At 40.3% G+C, this 25,372-nt stretch overlaps 4 protein-coding genes across 9 annotated transcripts in view; 1 reads left to right on the top strand and 3 right to left on the bottom strand.

Annotated features, from left to right (window-relative positions):
* Nucleotides 1-11,359, bottom strand: part of LOC107036989 (5'-3' exoribonuclease 2 homolog) — a 14,019-nt gene extending 2,660 nt beyond the window's left edge. Inside the window, exons 1-8 of the mRNA XM_015255296.1 lie at nucleotides 11,161-11,359; nucleotides 9,406-10,964; nucleotides 9,173-9,341; nucleotides 9,009-9,098; nucleotides 8,773-8,929; nucleotides 8,447-8,675; nucleotides 8,158-8,364; nucleotides 8,000-8,073 (exon numbers count right to left, since the gene is read on the bottom strand). Coding sequence (XP_015110782.1) covers nucleotides 8,000-8,073; nucleotides 8,158-8,364; nucleotides 8,447-8,675; nucleotides 8,773-8,929; nucleotides 9,009-9,098; nucleotides 9,173-9,341; nucleotides 9,406-10,964; nucleotides 11,161-11,235 — 2,560 coding nt within the window. The 5' untranslated portion in view covers nucleotides 11,236-11,359. The remainder of the gene's footprint in view (nucleotides 1-7,999; nucleotides 8,074-8,157; nucleotides 8,365-8,446; nucleotides 8,676-8,772; nucleotides 8,930-9,008; nucleotides 9,099-9,172; nucleotides 9,342-9,405; nucleotides 10,965-11,160) is intronic.
* Nucleotides 11,360-13,951: 2,592 nt separating this feature from the next.
* Nucleotides 13,952-16,483, bottom strand: LOC107036894 (histone PARylation factor 1). Of its 4 annotated transcripts, none has more exons than XM_015255137.2 (6): nucleotides 16,175-16,483; nucleotides 15,981-16,020; nucleotides 15,397-15,881; nucleotides 14,811-14,959; nucleotides 14,498-14,736; nucleotides 13,952-14,368 (listed from the first exon to the last, which is right to left on the bottom strand). In XM_015255137.2, exons 1-6 carry the CDS (start codon nucleotides 16,307-16,309, stop codon nucleotides 14,070-14,072), a joined length of 1,347 nt encoding a protein of 448 aa, XP_015110623.1. In that variant the 5' UTR covers nucleotides 16,310-16,483; the 3' UTR covers nucleotides 13,952-14,069. The 4 variants fall into 4 exon arrangements, with proteins under 4 accessions (XP_015110623.1, XP_015110624.1, XP_015110622.1 ...); XM_015255138.2 differs by having other exon boundaries at nucleotides 15,981-16,017; XM_015255136.2 differs by having other exon boundaries at nucleotides 15,397-16,017.
* A 119-nt stretch (nucleotides 16,484-16,602) lies between these two features.
* Nucleotides 16,603-17,617, top strand: LOC107036904 (single-stranded DNA-binding protein, mitochondrial). Its single transcript, XM_015255154.2, has 4 exons — nucleotides 16,603-16,748; nucleotides 16,835-16,919; nucleotides 17,093-17,212; nucleotides 17,282-17,617. Exons 1-4 carry the CDS (start codon nucleotides 16,734-16,736, stop codon nucleotides 17,485-17,487), a joined length of 426 nt encoding a protein of 141 aa, XP_015110640.1. The 5' UTR covers nucleotides 16,603-16,733; the 3' UTR covers nucleotides 17,488-17,617.
* A 2,312-nt stretch (nucleotides 17,618-19,929) lies between these two features.
* Nucleotides 19,930-25,372, bottom strand: part of LOC107036895 (ets DNA-binding protein pokkuri) — a 19,917-nt gene continuing 14,474 nt past the window's right edge. For all 3 annotated transcript variants that reach the window (XM_015255139.1, XM_015255140.1, XM_015255141.1), the window contains 4 exons: nucleotides 21,727-21,978; nucleotides 20,880-21,533; nucleotides 20,469-20,718; nucleotides 19,930-20,327 (listed from right to left, as the gene is read on the bottom strand). In XM_015255139.1, the coding sequence (XP_015110625.1) occupies nucleotides 20,048-20,327; nucleotides 20,469-20,718; nucleotides 20,880-21,533; nucleotides 21,727-21,946 (1,404 nt within the window). In that variant the 5' untranslated portion in view covers nucleotides 21,947-21,978 and the 3' untranslated portion in view covers nucleotides 19,930-20,047. The remainder of the gene's footprint in view (nucleotides 20,328-20,468; nucleotides 20,719-20,879; nucleotides 21,534-21,726; nucleotides 21,979-25,372) is intronic.

Genomic DNA, 25,372 nt, shown 5'->3' with positions numbered 1-25,372 from the left:
AGGAGGAGGAGGAGGAGTGGGAATTAATGCCCACTCATTGATGCACACAACAAACTCCATATGTATACAGCGTACATACAGGAATATATAGTTTGAACGTTTCGTACCCACTATGGGTATTGGATTGGATTGGATCGCCGCGTCAGCAATACAAACACTCGAGGTTCCCGATGTGGGTCGGGCGTCTGCCTGGTTTCGGTCCTCTCACTACCTCCCTATCCACCCCCAATGCCACCCCGCGCCTCCCTCACTCCTGTTTCCGACTGAAATTACATTTTCCCGTTCGTATTCTCCCTGCCATTGGGCCCCGTTTCAATATCTCTCCCATTTTTTTTTTCATTTTTTCCCCATTTCATTCGTCCCTTGTTGCTCAACTTTCTCTCATCTATTCCATTTTTATCGACTATTGTAGTTAAAAGAGATATTTTGTTGCGCAGAGATTAAAAAGTGGAGTTGTTTTTTTTTTTCAAAAAGAATTTCCATTAAAAGAGTTTTAAGGACTTGAATACTTGATGAAAATAATTGAAAGGGGGAATTTTTAGTGGTTTATCAATATTTGAGATTCACTGAAAAAATAAAAGTGATCGCAAATTAGCCAATTTTTATTATTTTATGGACAATTTTCATCCTCCCTTTTTCTCAATTGAAAATGTTAAGCGTTCATTTAATTTTTTCCAACTACGTTAATTTTAGTATAAACTGAGTTCAGTGTCGAAAAGGCCTATTTATTCATCGCAACCTCCAATATTTACTTATGCATACATTTGAGTGCGTGTATTAAGGCGAGATGAACCGGTTAAGTGGCAGAGTGGAGGTAAAACGTTCTCCTTTTTTCAAATGTCCGTGCAAACTTCTTCAACTATAGTGAGAAAGATTATCTCCATTTTGAGGGAAAGATTTTCCGGTGCTCGTGTACTTGAAAAGTGCAAGAGAGAGTTGAACACATGTATAAAGTAGTTTTTGTATGAAGCTAGTTAGACAGTGTCTCGTAATCCTCATTTGCCATTCTCTTGTTCTTGTTCAATGCTCGTTATCTCTTCTCAAGGTTCTTTTTTTTTGCCATCCACACCGCCTTTTTTTTAAGAAACTCGAGTTGAACAAAAAGGGAACGAGACGTTTTCACTTATTCCGCAAGAGAGTGAATTGCTCGAGAGGAAAATTTACGGGGCTAACAGTATGTAGGGTGTGCAGCAGGGCGTGGGGCAGTTGGAGAGAGCCATACCTCGTTCCTCATTTCGCCTCTTAAAATTATAAATATAAATTTCAAAGTGTATTCAAGTCTTCGTGATATGAATTCGTTGTAAAATGTTTTTAGAAATTTTTGTGAATCACTCTGGCGCTCGATTTTTTTTCCACTTCACCGATATTCATTACATTCTGGTTTTAATTGAGGATAATGAAAAACAAATTATCAACGAATAAATAATCTTTCTTACATTCGCACGTTTTGAATATAAATTTTCAAAAAATACAACAGCTCAACAACTAAACCAATTAAAAAATTCCGAAAACCCTGAAGGATAGATTAATTAAATTTTGTTTTCGCGTTTCTGAAAAATACTCCCCGGTAAAGCCAAAGCCCCTTCTTCACACCCCATCGAGAACGAACAATACATAAAATCCCGTAACTAATTCCGAGTGCATTTAATGACTACGGTGGGACAACACGCGCTGCAGAATTGATGCGTTACGTGGATCAACTCTCGGTGTGGAGTTGAGTGCTGGATACGGGGATGGAGAGAAAATTCAATGGGAGAGAGATGTAACTCGAGCGCGGGGAAATTTTTCAGGGTGCAAGAGAGATACTTGACCAGCGCGCTAATTCCCTCCATCTCACGAACGAAAAGAACATTTGGAAAGCGAAAATCACATTTTCCATTTAAAAATTAATAAAATGACATTTATTTCAATTGAAATGTTTCAATAATACGAAATAAATAATGACTTGTCAGTGGAACATTTTGTCGGATCAATTTAATGAAAAAAAAATTAACAAAGATAAAAGAAATGTTAATCTAATAATTAAATCGCCCCCACAAAGTTTGGATATTAAAAAATCCCTCTGCGTCGTTTTCCGCGACCAATAAATTTATCGAGCGGAGTGTTGGCATGGAGACCTGGCCGGACAGAGCTCTTTGGTTGGATGGGCTCGACTGGCGTGTGCGCGCACACACTCACCTCCTCCATCCCTCTTTCAAACAGAGACAGAATGACGAGAGGGAGAGAGAGATGATGATAAGAGGGTACTCGAGGATCCTCCAGGAGGCCGTCATGGGCCAAGTGGGGAGGATCCGCAGGGGGATGCCGAGCGACTAGAGGCAGGATATGAAGAGGCAAGAGAGAGGCCAGAGGTACCACGAACCGTGAATTGAAACAAGATGCTAATATCATATATATTTGTGACGAAAACGTGGGCGAGGTGACTTTGAGGGTGGAGTATCGATTTCTTGCGGTGATCCAATCAACGATGCCGCCTTTGGATTTGCTATAGTTATACACTGCGCAACGTCTCCACGGTCAGTGGAAAAAAATATAATGTCTCTGTTTAATTTTAAATTGTTGGCTAGCAAATTGTCTTGCAATTGCAAAATTATGGCTATTCTGCAAAAGATTGAAACATCTTAAAAACTTGCATCCACCTCCAACTTATATTCAATTTCATTCACCACTTGGATTATTACTAATGGCTACCAAGGAATGCACAAAAAGTGGATGCGATGATATAATACAGAAAAAGATGAAAAAGAAGAAGAAGAAGAAGAAGAAGAAAAGAACCGTTGGCAAGAGGTTTGAGGGGAATGAGGCAAAGGGGCCTCAAGGTACACTCGAGGGTTTTTCAGTCTTCATGATCGTGTGCGTTTATCCTCAGTTGGTAAAAAAAGGCGTTAAACATAGCGTGTATACGAAATATGTACACGTAGGTGTAAGAATCCCTTCTCTGAGTATTGGTGAGGCGCTCCAAGAGCCCTTGCTTTGACTCAAAAACCTTCCAGAGTCTGACTGAATGCCTCTCTATTGCATGAGTACGTGCCTTCTAAGTGGATCCTGATTTTTGTCGAAGCTCTTTGATTACGCCCACCTACCACTGAGGGCATTACCTCCACGTATCACTGGGTTTTGTAGTTTTTTTACAACTCTCTTTTACCTTTTTTTCCTTTCCTCCTCAAAGAGTTTGAATAATGATGAGGAAGAATTAAAGGGGTGAGAATGGAAAATGTGGAAATCTTTTCCAGGGGAAAGGGGGAATAGGAAGGTAAGAAGGTCCTTGTGCTGTGAGGATTCCCCTCAGGACACCAATGAGGAGTATCCTAGAGTCTTTGAGCATCCTTCACTCGCATCGTGGCCTCGTCAATCCCTCTTCCCCTTCTTCAGACTCCTCTTTTCCGTTGAACACAGTCAACTCTCTCCAACTCTTGGCTTTCTTCTGGATCTTTTCCACTCGTTTCCTGCTAGTGAATACACAACAACTCCATCCACTCGTCTTCATCACAGTATTTGGATGTCTTTACGCGAGAGAGTGGATCAAACAGACAATGTTTCAAAGTCTGATTTATCATAATTTCTCCAATTGCTCTAGTTTCTAATGCTTTGAGCTCAATCGGCGTTGAGATCGTCCAGAGTCAGGGGTTTGAAACTTGATACCGGTGGTTGGGAGTTGGGTCAACAAGGTAAGAACCAACTTCCAGTGGTCGAAATTGTCGGGAAAGTGATGCTGACGCCGAGAGCGTCAAAAGAACTGGTAATCCGATCCTTTTTTCCACCTTTTCTTTTGATAGCTCATCATTCCTGTGGCTCTGTTTAGTTTTGGAGGAGGGGTAGCTTTGGGATGATTTTACGAGGCGTTTTAGGGTAGGTAATGTAGTAGATTGATGAAGTGAGTTGAAAATTTTTTAATAGACAATCGCCATTAATGGCACATAATTGAGTCATTTTTTATTTCATTTTTGTGTGCGGCTCAATAGTGGAAAAAAAATCCACGCATGAAGGAGTCGAGTCGAGTCGAGTCGATGGGTTAAAGTCCACACGTAAAAATCCGATTCAAGGGATGATCCTTCGACGCACCCAGTGAGTAGCACAATGGAAGCGAGAAGAGTCCTCCTCCACAATCAGATTCCTTCATATGTACTCGACGTGGAAATGAGGTGGAAAACCGCAGCCCACAATAATACAAATTTCCTCGTTTTTTATATTCTACGGTAAATCCAACTTGAGTTTATTTGTTCGGGATTCTTCAATCTGTCGGATTTCAGCTCTATGTGGTTTTGATATTACTATTACGAAGCAACGATGTGGTGCATTCGCCCACAGGATTGATGCTTTAGACACGCATGAATGCGTAACACGTCAATGGGCCATACATCCAGCCCCCCAAGATTTCCAATGTTGTGTGAGAAGAAAAAATACTCTAAAGATTTTTCATACATATCTTCAAAAATAAAAACCAATGGAGAGTACAATTTGTGAAATTGCTTTATTTGATTTGCCCCAATTTCGAGAAAATGCCCAAGAACTGGGCAATTTTCTAAACCCGATTGAGCCTCACAAATTTGATTTCCATGCACTTGAGAATCCATGCGTTACCCTAATTCTCTCCCACTAGCTAATAGAAAGCTACGAGAGCTGCGTTTGCCAATCGAATGTCCCGATTTAATCCACTTTATTCATCCCATCCATTCATTCAATAAGTATAGCCAAAACATTTACGTATCTTTCCCTCGAAATGAGTAACTGTTGGCTGCTTTTAAGATGATTTCAATGGATGATTCTATTCTCCTTTATTGGAGTTTATTGGTGCACGTAATATGTAAAACACAGTGGAATTCCGTCAAATTCTCGTACAAAATGATGATCTTGATAGCGGGTAAATGGGCCGTGTATCCGTGCCGTACGAAAGGTCCACAATTCTCTTTTTTGTTTGGTAAATATTCGGCCTTTTCACCTGTACTCTATCGTCTGCTATTTATTCCTCTCTTATTTAACCACCACTGCCCCATTCATTCCTCTTCAAAGCAAATTACGGATCCCCCATTTCTTTATGCCATCGTTCTATTTTTAGTCTAACAGAGAGAAGAGAGAAAAAAAAATTGTGAACAATTTTAAATTAAAATTCTCTCCATTTTTTTTTTCGTTTCTTCTTCATCGCTTTTGACTTTCAGCAATTAACTTTCGTGGTGGTGGAAAAAATACAAAAGAAGTGGTGTATTAAATCGCATAAATTCAGGGAAGACTGGCGAGATTCTTTGAGGGTTAAAATTCAAGTGATAATGGAGCTCAGGCACAGGAGAAAATAAAGAAAGAGAAATTGAAAAGGATGAACGAGGATGAGATGAGATGAATCAGGTACAAGACGCGAACTCAATGGTGCGGTAGTGAATCCTATGGACGGGGTTCCAAAGATTTGAGGCGGAAAACAGTAAGTGCACAGCGGAGAGACACTGGTGAGAGGACATAATAAAGGAGAGGGGAAATTCCGTTTCTACTGAACATGTGAGAATAGCAAGTCAAGTTGTCAGGATAAAAAGCCATATAGACTGAGTATATCATGAGCCGTCGTTGATTATGCATACGAACGAGTTTGGGGAATCAAAGGACAATGGAAGCCTGTGGAAATGGTGTGAGGGAGTGTTGTGGAACGATTTAAAGTACAATGCGGCGTCAATGCGGGGAAATTAGCCGCAAGGCTCTGGAGTTGACGTCCGTCAATATCACACCGCCAAACGTGTGAACTCTGATCTTCTGCTCGGATATGTACCAGCACTTCACCAGCACTCCGGAGAACAGAACAAATAAAAACGTGAAAGAATTTTTTTCCCCCCCCAGGAATTGAAATAGAAGAAATAGGGGTGGAGGTGAGTGGTATGCAGAGAGAAAAGTCGACACATGAGAGAGAGAGAGTACCGCCCTTTCTTCAATCTGGAGGACCAGGCCAACCCCAGCAGACAGTCTCACTAATTACGCTGTGCCTCATTAGCGAGAAAGTCCCTCGGTTTTAAGGGGCAGCACTGGCACTCCCTTTGGCCTCATTCACAAATTGATTTTCACGTCTCTTAGCAGAATGAAAATAACGGAAAGTTGGAAAATATATCAAAGGATTACAAATACACTTTGGATTCTTTGAGCGTTGGATGGAAATGAGAGAAAATATATTACTTGACTTGAGATTTATTATTCTCTCGGTTCTCTCATGAAACACCATTATCTCAACTTTAAAATAGTAATCATCCCCAGTTCATTTCAATAAAAGACTTTTTTAAATTATTATTTAGGAAGAAGCTTGGCAGTAACAAAAGAAAGTAGTTTTAAAGAAAAATATGTTTGGTATATCGTAACGCAGAAAGAGTATGAAAACGGGGCGGAAGGGGTCTACCTACCGCACATCGGTAGCGAAAGACGAGAGCCACTGGTCGGGACCCTGGCGTTTTCGCCTAGGCACTGGGTGGCGTCGAGTGTTTGCAGTCCACTCGAAGCCCACGTCCCGAACGAGCCCGGGAGCCCGACGAGCTGGAACCTGCCCATGGTTATATACGCCCAACGGGCATCCACTATCACCCATACGGGATTTGAACACAGAACACCAAGAGAACGGGAGAGTATAATTTGTCTAACGAGGGTCTCCACCTGTCATCTGAATGAGCACAGAGTTCTCAGTGTGTACATTGCGTTCTTAGCATTCTTTTCTTGTCCATAATGTTGAAAAATAACAGCAAATGTAAGTGATTTTTTTTTCAGTTGATTAATTCCACAATTTTTACATTTCTCACTTTACAACTCAATGGAATCAATCAGTTGTTCTTTGCAATGAAAAAAAAAAGACAATTCCCGACAGATTAAAAAATTCATCGTTTCATTCTCACACGTTTCTCACCCAGAATTCTCGATAAAATGCCGAAAGAGAGAGAAAACGCACACTACCCAGAAGCCGAGAGTTACTTGCTAATTGGATAATTACGACTGTGCACCGGGGGTTTGTTTTATAATTGGGCAAAACGTACGGTGAAGCCGGAGGTGGGCGTGCACCGGGTGGGGGTTTCACAAACGCTTGATCGACGTGTCAAACAACGAAACGCCGGGAGTCACGCGTTACGTGACGAACTACCCTCCAAGCTAATCCACAGGCAAATCCCTACGCCTATCAGTCCCCATCAGCACTTGAGAGTTTCATGTCTCGTTGCCAAACGATCGTATGTAAAAATTCTTCTTAAAACGAGATAAAAATAGGACGAAATAATTTTCCAGTGAAAAATTACAGACGAAAAGAAAAAAAAATCCACGTCAGAATTTTTTTCCCTGTGGAATTAAATGCAAGTCAGTCTGAGCTTAAGCAGGGTCGTGCGCTCTGAAAAGAGAGACTAAAAAGAGAATTAAGGGGCGATTAAAGGAATCCCTCCCCCGGAGAGAAACAATGAAAAACACTTGTGAAGGATATCAGTACGTGATTCAGAATCGCAACGACTGAAACTCGACAGTCGTATTTTAATTCCTTTCTCTCTCTCCCTCTCCCTCTCCCTCTTTCTCTCTCTGTCAATTTTTAATTCCATCTTTGTTTTTTTTGTTTAATGCTTCCTTTCACTGATCCTGGAGATGGAAGAGAGGTACGATGAAGAACGATTGACTGAGTGACTGACTGACTCTCGGATTTAACCAGGGGCGGAGTTCAGAAAGCCTCTCACTCGTTACCCACAGCAATCGTTCCCCTCGCAAATATGTATTTCGCAAATAGTGAGGCCAATTCACGAGCCCCGGTGTGAGTCTCACGGGATTCATTGCTAATCGATAATCCGCGCATTAGTGCTCGAAAATCAAACAAATTTATCAATTCAGGGGTTCATTTGATTGTGAGGGGGCAAGTGAGGAGGGTCACACAGACGATGCTTCTTCCAAAGAATACTTCACGATAAAAATTCTCCGATCAATTAAAATTGATGCCGGCTGAGTAAAATGATATTTGCAGTGTGAAATCATTGCAAAATTGCATGAATAATTTTCTCTTTGCACTTACCGCGCTGATAAGAATTTTGTGGGGGTGGAACGTGAGAGTATTGGCCCTGATTCCTATTGGCATTAGTGTGATGTCTGAAAAATCCAAGGACAAATTTTTTTTTAATAACAAAATTCTGCGTGATTCCCAGATTTTTGAGGCTGCAATTTGGTATTTACCCTAGCATTCGGTGTCCAGCATCGCCAAGAAGGCCGATTTTATTGGAACGCACAAAGCCGATCTGAGGCTTCCACTGATTCCCATTGTCACGATTCATCTGTTCAAAGTCTTGGGGTTTTAACACTCGAGGTGGCTCTTTCACACCTTTCAATTTTTTTGCAGGGAAAATGTGGCCTGATGTGTACTTTGGATCACGATAGCTCACGCTGTAAATAGAAACAAAGAATAAAATTGTAATAAAAAAAAAGACTCATTTCAAGAATTTTTTTTTTTCCAGTTTAAAATTACCAGTAAACTTTATTATATCGAACAGGTGCTCCATTGATGGGCGATGGAAGAGTGGCCCCTTCACCGACACAATCCTCAGCCAATAAAATGATTCCTCTCATTCCGTCAATTGAAATCTCTGTCTCAGCATCTCGATCTACTCCATTCGTGTAGAGTCCCTTTATAAAATCGTATCCACTGTTTCCAGGCCCAACGTATAACCTGTCGTCACCTCTCACGTTACGTTTCTCTGTGGAATGAAAAGTAAAGAGAAGGAGTTAATGAGGAATTGATGAAGGCAGACTTTTGTTTATGATTGAAACTTGATTGAGTTGAGTTTAAATTACTTTCTGCTTCTGTCAGAACTTCATAATAAGGCTTGAGAGCCTTGAATAACCTCGTCTCATCGACGAATGGCAGTAGAGCAACTCCTTGCCAGGCAAACTTCTTTCCATTGAGATCAATCTTGAAGTCTTCTGGATAAAAATCTATAATCGAGGATCTCTGGAGGTGGAAAAAAAAAATTGCATTTTTTTAAATTGGAAAATTCATGTTAATAATGGAGGAATAGGAGAATACTTACAGGGTCACTCATCAATTTGGCCCATGGTTTCGGGACATGACGACTGCTGGCAGCTGGGAACACACCCATCAATTGTTCAAGAGGACGAAACTAGAATTATGAATAAAACGGCAGATGAGGCATTGTTGTTTTCTTTTTTTTTTTTTCATATGATGATAACTCACAGGCACAGTATCTTTTTCAAATTCAGTGGAGAGACCCCCAATATTGATAAAATCACTGGCAAAAGGCGCATAGTGATAAGGGAAATACCATTTCCACGATGCGCAGCCTTGATAGTAGTATCTCAAAACCCAGCAGAGGCCTCGAACATATTGAAGAGCAACATTGTTCCTTTAACATTGAGATTAAATGAAATGAAGTAAAATAAAAAAATGAAAGGAAGGAAAAAACTCACCTAAACTCGAGATTATCAATCGAGACATCGAACTTGGACTCATAATACCGATCCTTAAAGCCATCCTCCCAAAGTCTGACTTCATCATGTGCCTGATCATCTACCTCTTCCTCAACGTCATCACTCTTTCTCTTGACCCCCCTGTCGATCCCTGTGGATCCCTCAGGTACCATCATAGCCTCAAGAGCACTTCCGGCATCAGCCCCCTGAAGCTTGCGTTCAGCAGCACTAGTCGAGAAATTCCTCCCCATCATTCTCATCTGATACGCCTCGTGCCTGGCATTCTGCACAGGATTCACTTGGCCACCGACAGCCTTGGGTGCAAACTGGCCAGTGGGTACCCACTTGGGTTTGAAATTGCTGATTGCATCGAGCCGCCTCTTCTTGCTCTTCTCCCGCTGCTTGAAAGCGAGTTCGTTCTGCTGTCGCCTCTTGAATATCTCGTCCTCCATGTCCCCGAGATCAGAGAGGATCAGCTGAACCCTGTCGAGATTGACGTCTCCACTGTCGGTGAGAAATCCCCCAGTTTTGTAAACCGTCTTCTTGTAGAGATTGACTAATCTGTCGATGGCCCCTTCCCTGATCTCTAACGAGGGTAAATGCGGTAGGAAATCGTTTCCCACGAAGAAACACATGAAGACCCAGTCGTCAATAGCCCTCTCGAAGTCATATTTGAAGGGTAGATTTGGCATGTGCAGCTCTCGCTCCAGATACTCTCGTAAGACGTTTAATCTAACGAATATGAACTGGCACTCGCTTCCAAAAGCTACTTCGTCTTTGTTGGCGTCAGGTTCTGCTCCGGTGCAATCCTTCATCTCGTGTCCCAACTGTCCACAAATGTCGCAAGGTCTCGGTTTATTCGGCTTGAACTCCTCCCTGATGATGGTGAAATTGGGCTCATGAGTAGCCAGTCCCAGCATTATTAAATCAGCATCAGCACCGCACAAAACATGCTGAGTGTTGGGATCATGATCGGGTTGAGCTCTCTGACGACGAATAAAGTCCATTATCTTGTGCTCACCCTCTCCAGGGACATTGGCATCGCTCAGGATGACCTTGATCCCCTGCCAGCCAGGATCGTTGTTCAATCTCTCATGAATGTAATAATGAAGACAGGCAGAGAGTCTAGCCATGAATGGAGTGCCAGGGGTGATGCAGTTGGAATCAAAATGCTCTTCCTTAGGTTTCTCGGGGGGCACGTATGCCCCCTTGGACTGCAGTTCAGATCTGATTCTATTCATCTCGAATATCTTCTCTGACGTTTCCTTCGAGGCCCTGAACCTGCGCGACCGCTGCTGGTTCATTTTCGCTCGGGGGGCGACTCCATCAATCGCCATGTAGAGAAGCTTTCGGGGTCTGACTATGGCGAATAATCGGTCTATGCACTCGAAAATAGCTTCCATCATCTCGTCCTCGGTTTTGGGGGCTGGCTTGTCTTCCGGGTGGGTACAAGGGTGTATTATACCGTTCATGTCGAGGTACAAGTTGTCGAACTCGACCCCGTTGGGGTTCGGTTCTGATGAATCTATCGGGATCGCGACCCCATCGATTGATGTTTTCTGGGGAGAAAGATTCCGCGGAGCGGGCATGTTTACAATAATGAATACTTGTTTTCAGTTAAACTGAGAGCCACAGTTGGACCATGAAAAAATGTCCAATAGGAGAATAATGGGTTTCTCTCACAGTATAAAAGGCTTGTTTTAGTTTGTTTGGAGTTTATCAAGTGCCCGTGGGAGACATAACCTGGGTACTCACCTTCTGCTCGATGCACTCCACTATCACGGATGGATATTTACGACTCAGCCACCGGAAAAATGCTGGTACTCCCATTGTTGCACTTGGGGAATGAGTTTCGGTATTTCACGCGCAATTTTAGGGGGTTTTGGAGTGGGAATGTTTTTATTTTGGTGATGAATAAAAATTGGGATTGTGTTTTGGAGTTGTACAAGGGGTACACACTACACTTTACGGTCAAATGCGCATGCGCCTGGCGGAGTAGACACCGCCAAACGGACGGCTACCTCTCGTTTTTTTCATCTTTTTGTTCTTTGTTATTCGTGAAAAATCCATCACATATGTGCATTCACCACTTTTTTTAACAGTTTATTGTTGATATTCAGATGAGGATTTGTCATGTCATAATCCTCATCATGGGCATCATTTTATGGAAAATATTAATTTATAATTTTATGACAAAGGATATCGGTCAGCTAGAAGGCGGTATAATCGTCAGGTAAGAAACGAAAAATTTTTTTTACCGACGAATGGTGTATAAACGTGTTTTCACACATGTTTTTCAAGTGTGATCTTTGTGTAATCTTGAGCCACAGCATCACCAAGGATTTATTATCGTATACGTTACGTATATTATGAAGTCTAGACATTTGAAAATATCATACGCCAAATACCACGATTGCGCAACTTGTCCGCGCATATTCAATATGGCGGCTGGCTACTGGCAGAGAATGGCTGCTTTGGCGTTCGTCCGCGGATTTTTGGTGAGAAAGGGGATAAAATCGGGAAAATAAATAGTAATAATGCAATAATCAGTTAATATTGCTGGCAAGGAATGATTTTATCAAGATATCAGACTTTATTATTGCCTATTACCAAGTCTAAACGTCTAAAAAGTGCAATGCCAAATTTCACCATTGCGCAACTTGTCCGCGCATATATTCATCATGGCGGTCGACCACTGGCAGAGAATGGCGGCTTTGGCGTTCGTCCGCGGATTTTCGGTGAGAAAGAGAATAAAACTGGAAAAATAAATAGCAATCATGCAATAATCAGTTGATATCTATGGCAAGGAATGATTTTATCAAGACATCAGACTTTATTATTGCCTATTACCAAGTCTAAACGTCTAAAAAGTCCAATCCCAAATTTCGCCATTGCGCAACTTGTCCGCGCATATTCATCATGGCGACCGACCACTGGCAGAGAATAGCGGCTTTGGCGTTCGTCCGCGGATTTTCGGTGAGAAAGAGGATAAAATGGGGAAAATAAATAGTAATCGTGCAATAATCAGTTAATATTCACGGCAAGGAATGATTTTATCAACAAAACAGACTTTATTATTGCCTATTACCAAGTATAAACGTCTAAAAAGTGCAATGCCAAATTTCGCCATTGCGCAACTTGTCCGCGCATATTCATCATGGCGGCCGACCACTGGTAGAGAATAGCGGCTTTGGCGTTCGTCCGCGGATTTTCGGTGAGAAAAGGGATAAAATGGGGAATATAAATAGTAATCATGCAATAATCAGTTAATATTCACGGCAAGGAATGATTTTATCAACAAAACAGACTTTATTATTGCCTATTACCAAGTTAAATGTCTAAAAAGTGCAAATGCCAAAAATGGCCATTGCGCAACTTCTCGGCGCACATCCATCATGGCGGCCGGCCTTTGGTACTGAACCGCGACTTTGGCGTTTCTTCAATGAATTCTGAAGGAAAAAGAGGATAAAACCGTGGAATTAAATATAAACAATTGAACAATGAGTTTATAATGATGGAGAGTAATAATTTTATGGTGGATTTTGCATTAATTGTGAGGAATTACAAGTGCGATAGAAGAAAAACATCATTTCTACGTAATCAACATATTTGTCATGTCACAAGATGGCGCCTGATATGTAATTCTGGACAACATGACATTGTTTAGTATTTTGATGAGTTTATTGACTATACAAAAAATTATAAATTTAATTCAAGAGTGATCTGAGTGTGGAACTAAGGACTTGGTGAATTTTATTAGTGAAGTTGTGGTTAGTTATGAAGTGTGTCGACGTGTTTTCGGGCGTTCCGTTATTGCCGATGTGTTGGTAAATCCCCGAGATGGGGATCGGTGTGTAAAATCAGTGGCGAGTATTTTTCTTTCGGGTACATATTCGGAGTATTTGAATTGGAAAAATCGCAAGTGAAGTGTTGAAAAGTGATAGTGAAGGATGAAAGTGAAAAGACACCTGAACGGGGAATAATCATGGAGAATTGTAGGAGTTGGATTGGAGTGTATGCCAAGCTGCCGGGCGTTTCAGCGACCGGTGAGTCACTCAAAATATCAATTGTTTTATTCTGTGATTGTTGATTTCGGCGGCGGATAATGAGAGGAGGGAAAAATAACATGACAAAACACAGAAGTCTCTTCAATTAATAATACTCTTTTTAATTTTTTCATTTTCTCCTCAAGAGAGACAAACGATGCTTTTGTTGTTACAAAATGCGTATAATTATAGTTAGTTATTGACGATTCTGGATAGAAATGGAAGGAATTGCGTGATAATTTTCTGAAAAATCGTTAAAGTATTTTTGAAATACTACTGGTGTTCGTGGCTTACCTCTTTATATTATTATTAACATTGCGCGCGCTAATTCATAACAGTTTCATGCCATTCGGTTGGCTGATACCCTCGAATCCGAAATGCAAATGCAGTGCTGTAACAAAGCACTTCGAGGAAGAAAGGTCTGCGGCCCCACCCTCCCCGTATTTTTTTTTTTTACTATACATTGCAAAAAAAATTTAATCAGTGAAACTCAGTGAAAATTTAAATGATGATTCCATTTTTTATTCAATTAAGTACAATCAATAGACAATAGATACAAAAATACCGCTATTCGCCAGTGAAAATTCAAATAACGATAGTGAAATTAGTTTTTTTTCATCAGAGGACACTCAAATTGCAGTCTTTTTTACGATCCTTGAGGTGAGCAGCAGCAATCTTGGAGAAGACAGGGCGTTGTAGAAGGTTGTAGGACATTGTAAACATTTGCAGGGCTCTCTTCTCTACAGATGAGAGACCACTGCTGAATAAATCGTGAGCGAGTTCCAGGGGAGTGCCAAAGTCACATTCGTCTGCTGCTATCGTTGCCAGTCTCACCATTTCCTCGATTTTTGACATGTATTCTTTCTTTGCATCATCATCCCCCTCTTCCAGTTTCTCTAAAATCTTTTTGAATTGACCTAGGAGATGAACAAATTGTTGATCAACTTCTTCATCTGTAGAGAGTTAATTCTTGGTTTTTTGGTATTAAATCGATTCGTGAAGTGATTTTTGCGGTTTAAAGGGAAATAGCAAGTAAACATTCTTACTGTCAGTAGCTGCCAGAGTTCTGTAGCCCACTTGAGTTTTCTTGTCATAAGGTACAACAATTCCAGCTCCATGAAACGTCTTCGTAACAGATTTTCTATTTCTGGACCTCATGCTCAAAGAATCCAGTTCCAAGCTGATGTTATTGCTCTTGGCGAATTGCTTGACCTTTCGAGAAACAAGGGAGATGCTGGATTTCTCAAAGGGAGACGCTTTTTTCAGACGTTCTTCAGCGAAAGCACTGTGAAATAGTTCAAGTTAATTTATTGCAATTTCTTATTTCTTTATTAATTATTGATTGATTAATTTACTCACGAAACAGCACCGAAAATAGTTTCAGCGACAGGTAGAATTTTACAGTCTGTCATTGCTGAATTTCTAGCCACGAAAACTGGTAATTTATCGTCTTCATCTCTCCAGTAGCCAAAATGCAGCCCTTCTTTATTATTACTTTTCAAAATTGTCTGCGAATGAAATAAGAATCACTGCAGATTAATTTTCATCTTCACCAATTGTGCTTAAATAAAGGCCGTGACTATTCGCACCATTGCGTGAATCACTCCCGTACACTCCATAGACTCCACGCATGCGTGAAGTTTGTGTGTTTCACGCATTTGTATTTTTATGCACCTGTGTGTTTCACGCAGTCGTATTCAGATACTCCTGTGTATTTCACACTCCTGTGTGTATAAACACACAGGTGTATAAAACTTCAACTGCGTGAAACACACAGTAGTATGGGACTTCAATTGCGTGAAATACACAGCAGTATAAAAATTCGGCTGCGTGAAACACACAAACTTCACGCATGCGTGGAGTGTATGGAGTGTACGGGAGTGATTCACGCAATAGTGCGAATAGTCACGGCCTTAAATAAATCGCAGTTATTGTTGACAATTACCTGAAATTCAGGTGGATCATAGAAATATCTCCAGTGCCTCAGATACTTCTCTTGGTCTTCCGAAGAGAATTTCTTAATTTTTCCAAACAAAACATCAAAAGGACCGACGAGTTCCAGTCCAACAGCCCTCAGAGCTGATCCTGGAGCACCAGAAGACAATGAGCAACAAAATTCGTAGAACTGATAAAAATCCTCTGGCATTTCGAGGAGAAAAATCTGTTTAATTAACTGCTTCTGTTCCTGGGGGACAGAGTCTTTGTATTTTTTCACTTCTATAACTTTTTCTTTTGTTCTTTGAGATGATGAAGGAGTATCAGAAAATTTTCTCGACTTATCATCATCCGCTGGGCTCGTGGTAGACTCTGAAGTAGTTTTTTCAGGGGATTCATAGATGCTAGAGGGTTTCTCCTTTTCATCTTCTGATTCCTCGTCTTTTGATGATGAAGATTCTTTCTTTTCTGAGTCCGCAGGATTATCATCGTCGCCTGAGGACAAGGAAGGAGTTGGTGACGTTCTATGTTGATTCTCAGAGGTGTCTTTTCGTATTTTGGCTTTGGGGAGAGCGGTTTTCGCATTAATCTTACGTTTTTGGGGTTTTGATACTGTTTTTTTAGTCGAGGGCTTCTGAAAGAATAAAAAGAGATGACTTGAAGTATTATTTAGGGACTGAAGGGAACAAACAGTTAAAATCGGGCATGAAATGATTTTTGTAGTTGAATAATTTTGCAAATATCTCTGGAATTTTTGGATCTTAAGTAAAAATTAAATTAATAAATACCTGAGTCTTCACTGGTGGATGTTTATATTTCTGATGATGCACAGGATTCTTCTGATAACATTTGGCTCCATACTGACACGCGATTCTGCTATCCTTCTGGTATACCTCCAGAGGATTCACTTGATCATCTGCCATGTCTTAATATTTCTACTCAACAATGGAACAAAAAAATAATCGAACGAAATCCACGAGAATTTATTGCTATTTTTCTTTGATAATATTCACATCGATCTCCTCCACCAAAAATACCGCGAAATTGTCTTGAATGAGGTTATGTGAACCAGTAGAAATGTCCGCTGTCAACTTACCGTGGAAAAATAACGAGTCAATATTTCCCATTTCCACAAATGGACCAATGAAATCACTGAGTTGAAGAGAAATATCACAACAAAGCCGGGAATTTTTCTCGGAGGGAATTCGAATAATTCACATTATCTTTGTGTGGAAGTACGAACGGGCCCCTTTTTTGTTGGCACTTGGTGGCAAGTTTCTGTTCGAATTTCCACCACCATATATTATAAAGTGTTTTCATAATTTCCAAGTGATTAACGACAAAAGCATGTTCTCGAGTAAGGTAAGTAATGCAAGAATGATCTGGAATTATTATTTGAGATGGAAAGGCCATGTTTGAGGATGACATTGATCGAAAATTTATTTAAGGTTATAACCCACGTGTGCCACCAAATGAGCCGGCTATCGCCAAGACTTGCCTCTACAGTTTCTGAGAACACGAGGATTGAAAAAAGTGAGGAAAATTATTTTTCTGAGGATTTTTTAAATATCTTGGAAAATTTAATTGGAGTATGAGTCCCTGCAAATACATTGCATCATTATTTACAGCTATGAATGTATTTTCAACTCTATTCCATTTATTTATTGCCTTTCTGCACAACTGATGGAATAAAATTTTCGTTTCAGCACTGAATCAAGTATCTCTACTAGGCAGAGTTGGGGCAGATCCTCAGAGAAGAGGATCTGAAGAGCATCCAGTGGTTGTTTTTTCAATGGCAACTCACACTAATTACAAATACGACGGAGGTGCAAATCCATTACCCAAAGGAATATTTTTCCATTGAACATTTACATCATTTTTTTTTTATTCCACAGGAGATTTCGTCCAGAGGACTGACTGGCACAGAATCTGCGTCTTCAAGCCCAGTCTCCGTGACGCAGTCTACGAATACCTGAAGAAAGGTCAACGGGTGATGGTAAATGGCCGACTGAGCTACGGAGAAATTAAAGACGAGGCTGGAAACCCGAAATCCACGACTGCAATTATCGCTGACGACGTGATATTCTTCCAGAGTAATTGACAAGAATACTAAATATCAAACTATCCCCTTCAATTTCCGCCATAATATTAAACACTGGTTGCAATGTTTTCAACTAATTTTCTCGTTCAACTTGTACAAACAATAATAATGTAATTTTTCTAAAAAAGAACCTGAATCTTTTATTTTGACGACCATAAATTCATTTCATACAGATTATTTTGAAAACTAGTGGGGTTGAGGGAGAAATTCCAGGATTTTTCTTTTATTTAAATAATTTTCATTAATCGTGAAGTGAAAAGGGAATATGAGATAAAAGAAAGACATGATTAATAAGTAGATGAGTTTATATTTACATCGTTTGGAGTGTCTCCATAACAAGTACAATAAAATGGCGCTAATCTATCATTTTACAAGTGATATAATTTGTTTTTTATACACTATATTTTTTTTATTCACCTTAAAGCCTAGAATTCATATAAACGTAATTTTCACATTTCTCCAATGATAATCGATTAGACTCCAAGTCCTCCCTACGATATCAACGATCCTCTCATACATATCTTCCTCGATCCCACATGGCCGTTAATGTTATAAATTATATACAGTTTCATAGTTGAAAAAAAAAGATAATTGAACATATACATTATATTCTCCTTAATTCTATATTAACTCTTAGCTATTATGCTCTCATAAAACTCGTATGATTTGAAGAGAATTCATCTCATGTGTCGTTAAATGAACTAAATATTTCACATTTCAATGTTTTCATTTTCATTTATCCTTATAGAGATCACAGTATACAAGAAGCCAGATACAGGTTTCAATTCTATTAAATTCGTTTTCACATAGTTCTTTTCTGTTAATTTTTTTTCTCATTCGCGAGTAAATCGCAGATTGCGATGCACGTGGAAAAATACACTTAACCCTTTAAATCACGATTTCCATACATATTTTTTAGCATTCAAATTATCTCATCAACGAGTGGAGGTAAACACCGGCTTTGAATTGTACCTCAGTGGCTTGACAATGTTTTTTTTTCTCCGAGAAAAAATAGTGAAAAAACTAATTAATAACTATAATTTTCCAGTTTACAAAAATTTTGAATATAAATTTTGGTATTCAAAAATATATATAATATTTTTTTTATTTTTATATATTCATATATAAATTTAAATATAACTCTGGCCCCGGAATTTTTCTCATAAAATTCATTTTTCCTACTGTTTTTTTTTCTTCTTCACTTTAGATAGAATTTGTCTTTATCAAATTGTTTTCTCTCTACTATCAATTTATGTAGTGTGTATCATTACTCTTACGTTCGCTAGGAGTAAAAATCTATTTACATTAGCCATGTATTTATTATGTACCTCTAAAAAATGTTATAGTCTATCATTGAAATTGCAACCTGCCGAACGTATTTGCACGCCTTTAATATCAAACAGGATGACGAAAGAAATATTCGGGTACTTATCCCCCTAGAAATAAAAGAATTTAACGTACAGAATGGAAGCTCGATAAACTACATTAAAAATTAGGGTAGGCTGGGGTAGAATGTACGTGTCGATATTTTTATAATATTGTTCTACAAAAAAAAGGATGAACCGCACAATTTTTTCATTTCCAATGAAATTTGTAATAGCAGAACAAAAATATGTCTATTCGTTCATTCTACCCCATATATCCCAGTTATTCTGACGTACACAAATCATACTCATTCTCTCTAAGTGATAAGGTAACGTTCTTGGCACAGATTTGTGGAAAAATTAAATGACGGAAATTGATCAATTGATGATCAGTTTTCCAGGTTCATCGCCTCTTCGAGTCAATTCATCGAATGACATTTTATCGTTTCCAAATTATTTAACATAAATTTTATCGTGTTAATGCAGACCGATTGAGCGAATGTTGAGGAAAACGTGAAGATGAATGAAAAATCTATCTGAAAATTAATTTACGGAAAATCGATAAAATATCACGGGTTGGATAATAATCGTGAAAAATCCAACTGGAATCTCATACGGTATTGCGGAACGTAGACTAAACCAGATCGTTAGGTTGTTTTTTAATTCAGGGCTGAAGTGAAAGATGGCGAAATTCCTTTTCCACTTCCACTTCAACCTTAAATCATTATCCTGTGAAAAAAAATGTATTTTCCTTCTATCCCAGCGCTCAAGAGATGCTTTAATATTTTCGGCTCTATGGATCAGTCTTTTCTCGACATAAATTCCCATCGAGATCCAAAAGACGCGAATGTCAAACGTCATCAACGTTTATCAATGCTCACTTGGTTCACCAACTCTCTTTGAGCATCCAAATGAACCCAAATTAAATTCTCCTTGATTGGGTGTCAGAGAGAGTATAATTCAGTAAATGCGACCCACTCACGCAATATAATATTTCGTACGTTATAGGAGCAAGTGCGGTAGAATGGACACATTTGACTCGCTTTATTGAAAACAATGTCAAAAGTGTTCATTTTGCCCTCCCCCCCCACCCTTCCCTAATCGTTCCAAAATATCAACTTGAACGTAACAGCGACGATTGTCAAGCAACAGTGAGAGTTAAATCGTTTCATTTCTAGTCGCTGTTAAGTCTCACGTCACTTCCTCTCTTCCGGCTCTTGATTAGTTTTAACGAGATTGTAAGCGTGGCTACGATATTTCGCTGGTGGATCGAGAAGTGGTAGAGGTTGTACATGTGACTGTTCACACGAGGGTTGATTCATACTTGACATTGAGAGATCCGTTGGCATGTCAACTTCCGGCTCCATGCCGTTTGATATCGTATTGTCCTCATCGGGCTCGGATTTTATTCTCATTTGTTGACGAAGGAGAGATATATTCTTAATATTCTTCAACTCTGTTGGATTACGAAGGAATCTGAAGAAGAAAATTTAATAATTAATCGCTGAGATGATCAATCAATTGTCCGCTGGCTATTAAATCAATTGGTCGACTCAATAGCAGAATTAAAGGAAATCTTTTTACACATCTAAACCTGTTTGTCGAGGGGATACTTACTGGTAGCAATGACGTTCTCCCTGGACTTTCCTCAGTATGTTAACTCTGTAGTAATAACGCAGTGCCCTGCTCATTTTGTCGTAATTCATTGATAAATGATTCTTCTGGATTCCCCAGAGTCTTGCCAGTCCGGGGGGATCAACTATTTTGAATACACCGGTTTCTCGGCTCTTCCACGCGATGTAATGGGTGTATCTCTGGCTGGGGTCGTTCAATAGTTGCTGGAGGAAGTCCCATAAAAGTCTTCCATCTGCAAAAGGACAAATATACTTGGATGAATTGGAGTTGCAAATTTTGTAAAATTTTCCCCACGAAAAATAACAAATTTATCTCATTGTGGCATTTGAAGCCTCAACTTTAATTCGCCTGACAAAGCCCCACTAGATTGAAATAATTAAGAAAAATACTCACTTGTATTGGGTTCGGGTGAGTCGTTGGGGAAGAATTCTCGTGCATTAGAGCCAGGCCTAAAGCCACCAGGCGTAAGTGGCATCAATTGGGACGATAAAGTGGGACTCGGTTGGTCCTTAACACAAACTTCACTGAGCCTCTGCGCAGTAAGTGCCGTTGGTGTGGCTGGTGGACTGCTACTCCCCTGCTGATTATCCTCATCAGAGTCACTCTTATAAATCTGCGTATGGCCATTCTCAGTGTGACCCGGTGACCCAGCCTGACTGTCCACCGAAGGTGCTGGCGATAGTGTCACAGAATTGGCTGACATGAGTGATGCTAAATTAGCGGCGTATGGATTCTCAACCCACGTTGGTGTTGGTGGATGCGAGTGTGGACTCAGTGGATATGCCGATGGTCGTGTGGGTGTCACTGGACTACTGGGTAGACATCTCTGGAGTTGATTAAAATCACGTGCCAACATACCAAGGACATTGTGAAGTACATCACCAGCCCCTGGGCATCTCTCCCCAAAATCAGATTTCGTCAAAAGACAAAGGGCTTTTCCATTCATTTGGAACATATCCATGTCGATTGAAGGGAGTTCAAACTCACGTTCCGCCCAACGCAGAAATGTTGTCACATCATCGCGAGACCATACACGTGGATCTGAAGCTATTTCCAATGGAAAAGGAAAAGAGGAGACATTAATTTGTTAGACATCTCTTTGTTGCCATGGCTATTGAGCAATAATGAAAGGAAGATAAATTTCCGAACGGCTTGAAATCCCAGTCCCGGGCCTATCGGTAATTTTCCTCGGTGCATATGATTGACCTCGTGTTCCTCGGGAAAAGTAAAAAAAACTTACCGAGACTCGATGGCAAGTGGTTTTTAAAATCCAACAGTGAGCCAGATGATGGATGTGAAGTGGGTGGAAAGCTCATGGTTGGTCCATATCGCCATAGTAGATCTGTGGGACTGAAAGGCAGGGATATCCCTGGTGGGAGACGTGAGTCCATTCCCGTCATGCCGCCAGCGGCGGTGACTGGCGGTAGTTGCGGCAATTGGATCGTCGGCACTAGTTTCATAACACTTATGTAGTCGCAGGTATCAGCACGTGCTGGAAAAGAGAAAAAAAAATTCAATATGAAGAGAAAATTGTTAAAAACAGGAACATAAATAATGATCAATGCGTTGTGACGTCAAAGAAAATACAGGTGAAACAATAAACGAGGAGAATAAGACAATTAAGGAGTTAGTGTATGCGCCGCTATTTCCATGTTATCGCTCCGAATAATGACCTCGTTATCAGTCGAAAATAAAAAGAATAACCGCCCAACAACGAAATAACGCCGAAACACTTTTTCATCGATCATGATGATGATGATGATGATGATGATGATTATTATTATTATTATTATTATGGGAAAGGGTAGAACGTCAACTGAATTATCATAGAATGTGAAGGTCTCAAAGTTTATAAGAGGTAAAACAACGACGTCGGTGCGAGAGGCGGGCAGGAAGACTGGTATCCGTTCTCCGTCCCGGATTTGCATACCATATTTCCATCGACGTCGAAGGCGCTTCCGCTTTAATACGAAAACGACCTCCAACAGGAAGAAAGAGCCAAGAGAGCTTGCCTTTTAATCGTATCAACCTTCGATGTGTTGTTTTCATTTTAAACGCTTTTTATTGAACATTATTCATTGCATTAACATCAATCTTTTCTGCATACGTAACGATGGATATTTTTTCCATTCTATTTCCGTCATGATGAAAATGAAAATTGATACAGAAAAAAACAAATTGAGGAATCGATTGCAAAATGTCAAAGTTGTTTTCGAAATTAAAATCTCGTGTAATTTTGAAAATTCTCAAAAATGCATTCATGAAAATTCTAAAAAGAGTCAATTAATAATGTATCCGACGATAAACGTTAGACCATCACCATCGGATTGGCCATGACGTGGAAGATGGCAATTTCCTGGTGCGAGAGACAACGGCACATCGACCTTCGCGTGCCGGGAGTCCGCCTTCTTCTCAGTGCCCTCTCTTCCTCACAACTTTTTTTTTAATTCTCCTCTTCTCAACTATACATTGCCACCGCGCCTTCCACCAAACGTTCTCTTCTCACTCGTCTATTTCTCTCTCTTGCACACGATAACACTTGCTACTCCTCTCGTCCTTCTCACTGGATTTACCATTCCAGTGCCACCTCTATCATCCTGAAACCTTTGGCTCGGGGGCCCTCCGGTCGCCTCGACTCTTACGCAAGAAAGGTAACAAACCAGATTCCCCTGTAGCGGTTCCGTTCCCCTCTACTCGCATCGTGCAATACAACCAGAAACTCGGGCGGTTTTTTGCATTCAACGTGAATCGCCTACAGCCATTGCTCGGGTCAAATTTACTAGGCTGTCATCATACCAAAGCGGAAAACATATTTGTGTAAATGATATTTTAAAAAACCTACTAACAATATTCCACTAGTCAATCAATTTCCGTTAATTAATTTCGTCCTATTAATTAATCCCCTTTCATCAAATGTAAACTTTATCAAGCGGATAAAATTCAACCATTGAAAGCTGATGTTAATGAACGATTTATCTGTTCAATTTCAATCGGCTGATGAATCAATTAATTCTGCCAAGCAGAAATGATTGAATTCTTCCGGTTCCACATATGACAGAACGAACCGATAAAAATTCCGTCATTATCCCTCACTGATTACACCATCTAAAATCAATCGATCGATGATAAATCGATCACCACGTGTCATTTTTTTTCCACCGGCAATTATCTCCACAATCTAATCACCGTAGCAACAAAAAAATACTTAACACAATTCATACGTCATCCGTACGTAATCTCCCTCGTTTATCCTCTATCCCATTCGAAGCTACCATCGTAAATAAACTTCCGGTTTCCCTGACTTTAATGCCCCCCTCCCCCCTTCAAGACCATAAAAAGAATCGCCTTTTTACCGTCAAATGGGGGGAAAAAAACCTCAGGAATAACTCCCAACTATCTCGATGAATAATTTGCACAAGATAGCAGGTTCTATAAATGATCGTGTGATAAAAAAATATACATTCTCGCCGTTGGCACACGAAGAGGCACGCATACACAGGAGGGTAGAGGGCGGGGGGCAATATAGTGTGCGAGGTCGACATACGGGATCGCCTTAATCGACTTGTCGGAAGTCGATACAGCGAAAGGTCCCACGTTTGAAGCGCGACCTCGTCGTTTGAACAGTTAGCTTGGTCCAGCCTCTAAGTCAGGTCAGATCATTTTTTTTTTCATTTTTTTTTTTGAGGAAAAATGGCAGGAAACTCACGTTAGATTCCGGTGAAATTGCTTTCCTGGGGGTTGAGAAGATTTTTTCTTCTTCTTTTTCGTTGGGAATGCCCAATTTGGCGGGTTGAATTGATTAATTCCAATTCAATTTATATACAATTCTTTTGGCATCCGTCATAACGTCTTCTGCAATCAAAAGCTATTTATTCAGTATTCGGATTTAATTTAGAAAAATTTAGGGGTGTACAAGTATTTTCAAGTCATGTGCAAAGCCATCCGCACTTGAAGAATGTTAGCATCCCTTAATTCGTGTTTTGGCTGATCCGGCCAGAACATGTCACCCAATTCCCCAATCAACCCTTCCAGCATTAAAAACTTGACCAAGAAAATGCGAAAATCAAATCCGTGAAGAAAGGTGCGGTGGCTCAATACTCATTGGCTTCTTAAACTCGCAAACGATGTCATGGAGTTAACATGCTTTATTCATACGACCACGCGAGGGAGCTTTACATAATGCATTTCGGTGCGGCGAGGGGCAGGAGGGGGAGGGGGTTGGCGAAGGGGAGGTGAAGGAGACTAGAGGTGAGGTGCTTAAAACACCAACGACTAAACTGAAAACTCCTCGAGCCAACGGGCAATCGAGTCTCTCTCCGGGTATAGGTCTCGCTTTCTCAAAACGAAAACGTAAGAATGGCGCAATCCGGAAGCGATGCTTTTGCCGCTCGACTCGGTATTTGAGCACCACTGAGTTGATTCTGCGATACCGCGGCGGGAGGGGAAGGGGAGGGGGGGGGCTCCGTTGCGCTACAGCACGATCTCCTCCAGCCGGCAAGAAGTTACGCTCCTGGGGAAGAGTATAGTGACCTCTCCTCTTTGCCATTTTTTTTATTCTCCTGTCTCTCTTGGCGTTTTTTTTTATCTCCCATTCCGCCTTTTCAAAGTGTTTTCAACCTTTGGGGGTATGTGTATTCGTCTCTCTCGGTCATTCGCTTAAATGGGTTTAATAATGTCACTTGTGCAATTGCCCTCCGGGATGAGGAGAGTAAAAAATAAAGAATAGAGGTGACGTTATTTGTCGCTTCCTCATTTTCTCAAATGCGACACGAGAATCTTGTAGAAAATTTTTCAAGCAATGAAAGAGATTACACTAACGATAATTGCACTTCATTGAGATATATAACGAAAGGGGAACTATTTTGTTATATTTATTATTTATGAAT

This window comes from Diachasma alloeum, unplaced genomic scaffold, assembly GCF_001412515.2.
Source record: "Diachasma alloeum isolate Michigan unplaced genomic scaffold, Dall2.0 Dall_scaffold_00212, whole genome shotgun sequence".
NCBI lineage: Eukaryota > Metazoa > Arthropoda > Insecta > Hymenoptera > Braconidae > Diachasma > Diachasma alloeum.
The sequence above is the reverse complement of the archived record's forward strand: the minus strand, read 5'-3'. Positions and strand labels throughout refer to the sequence as shown.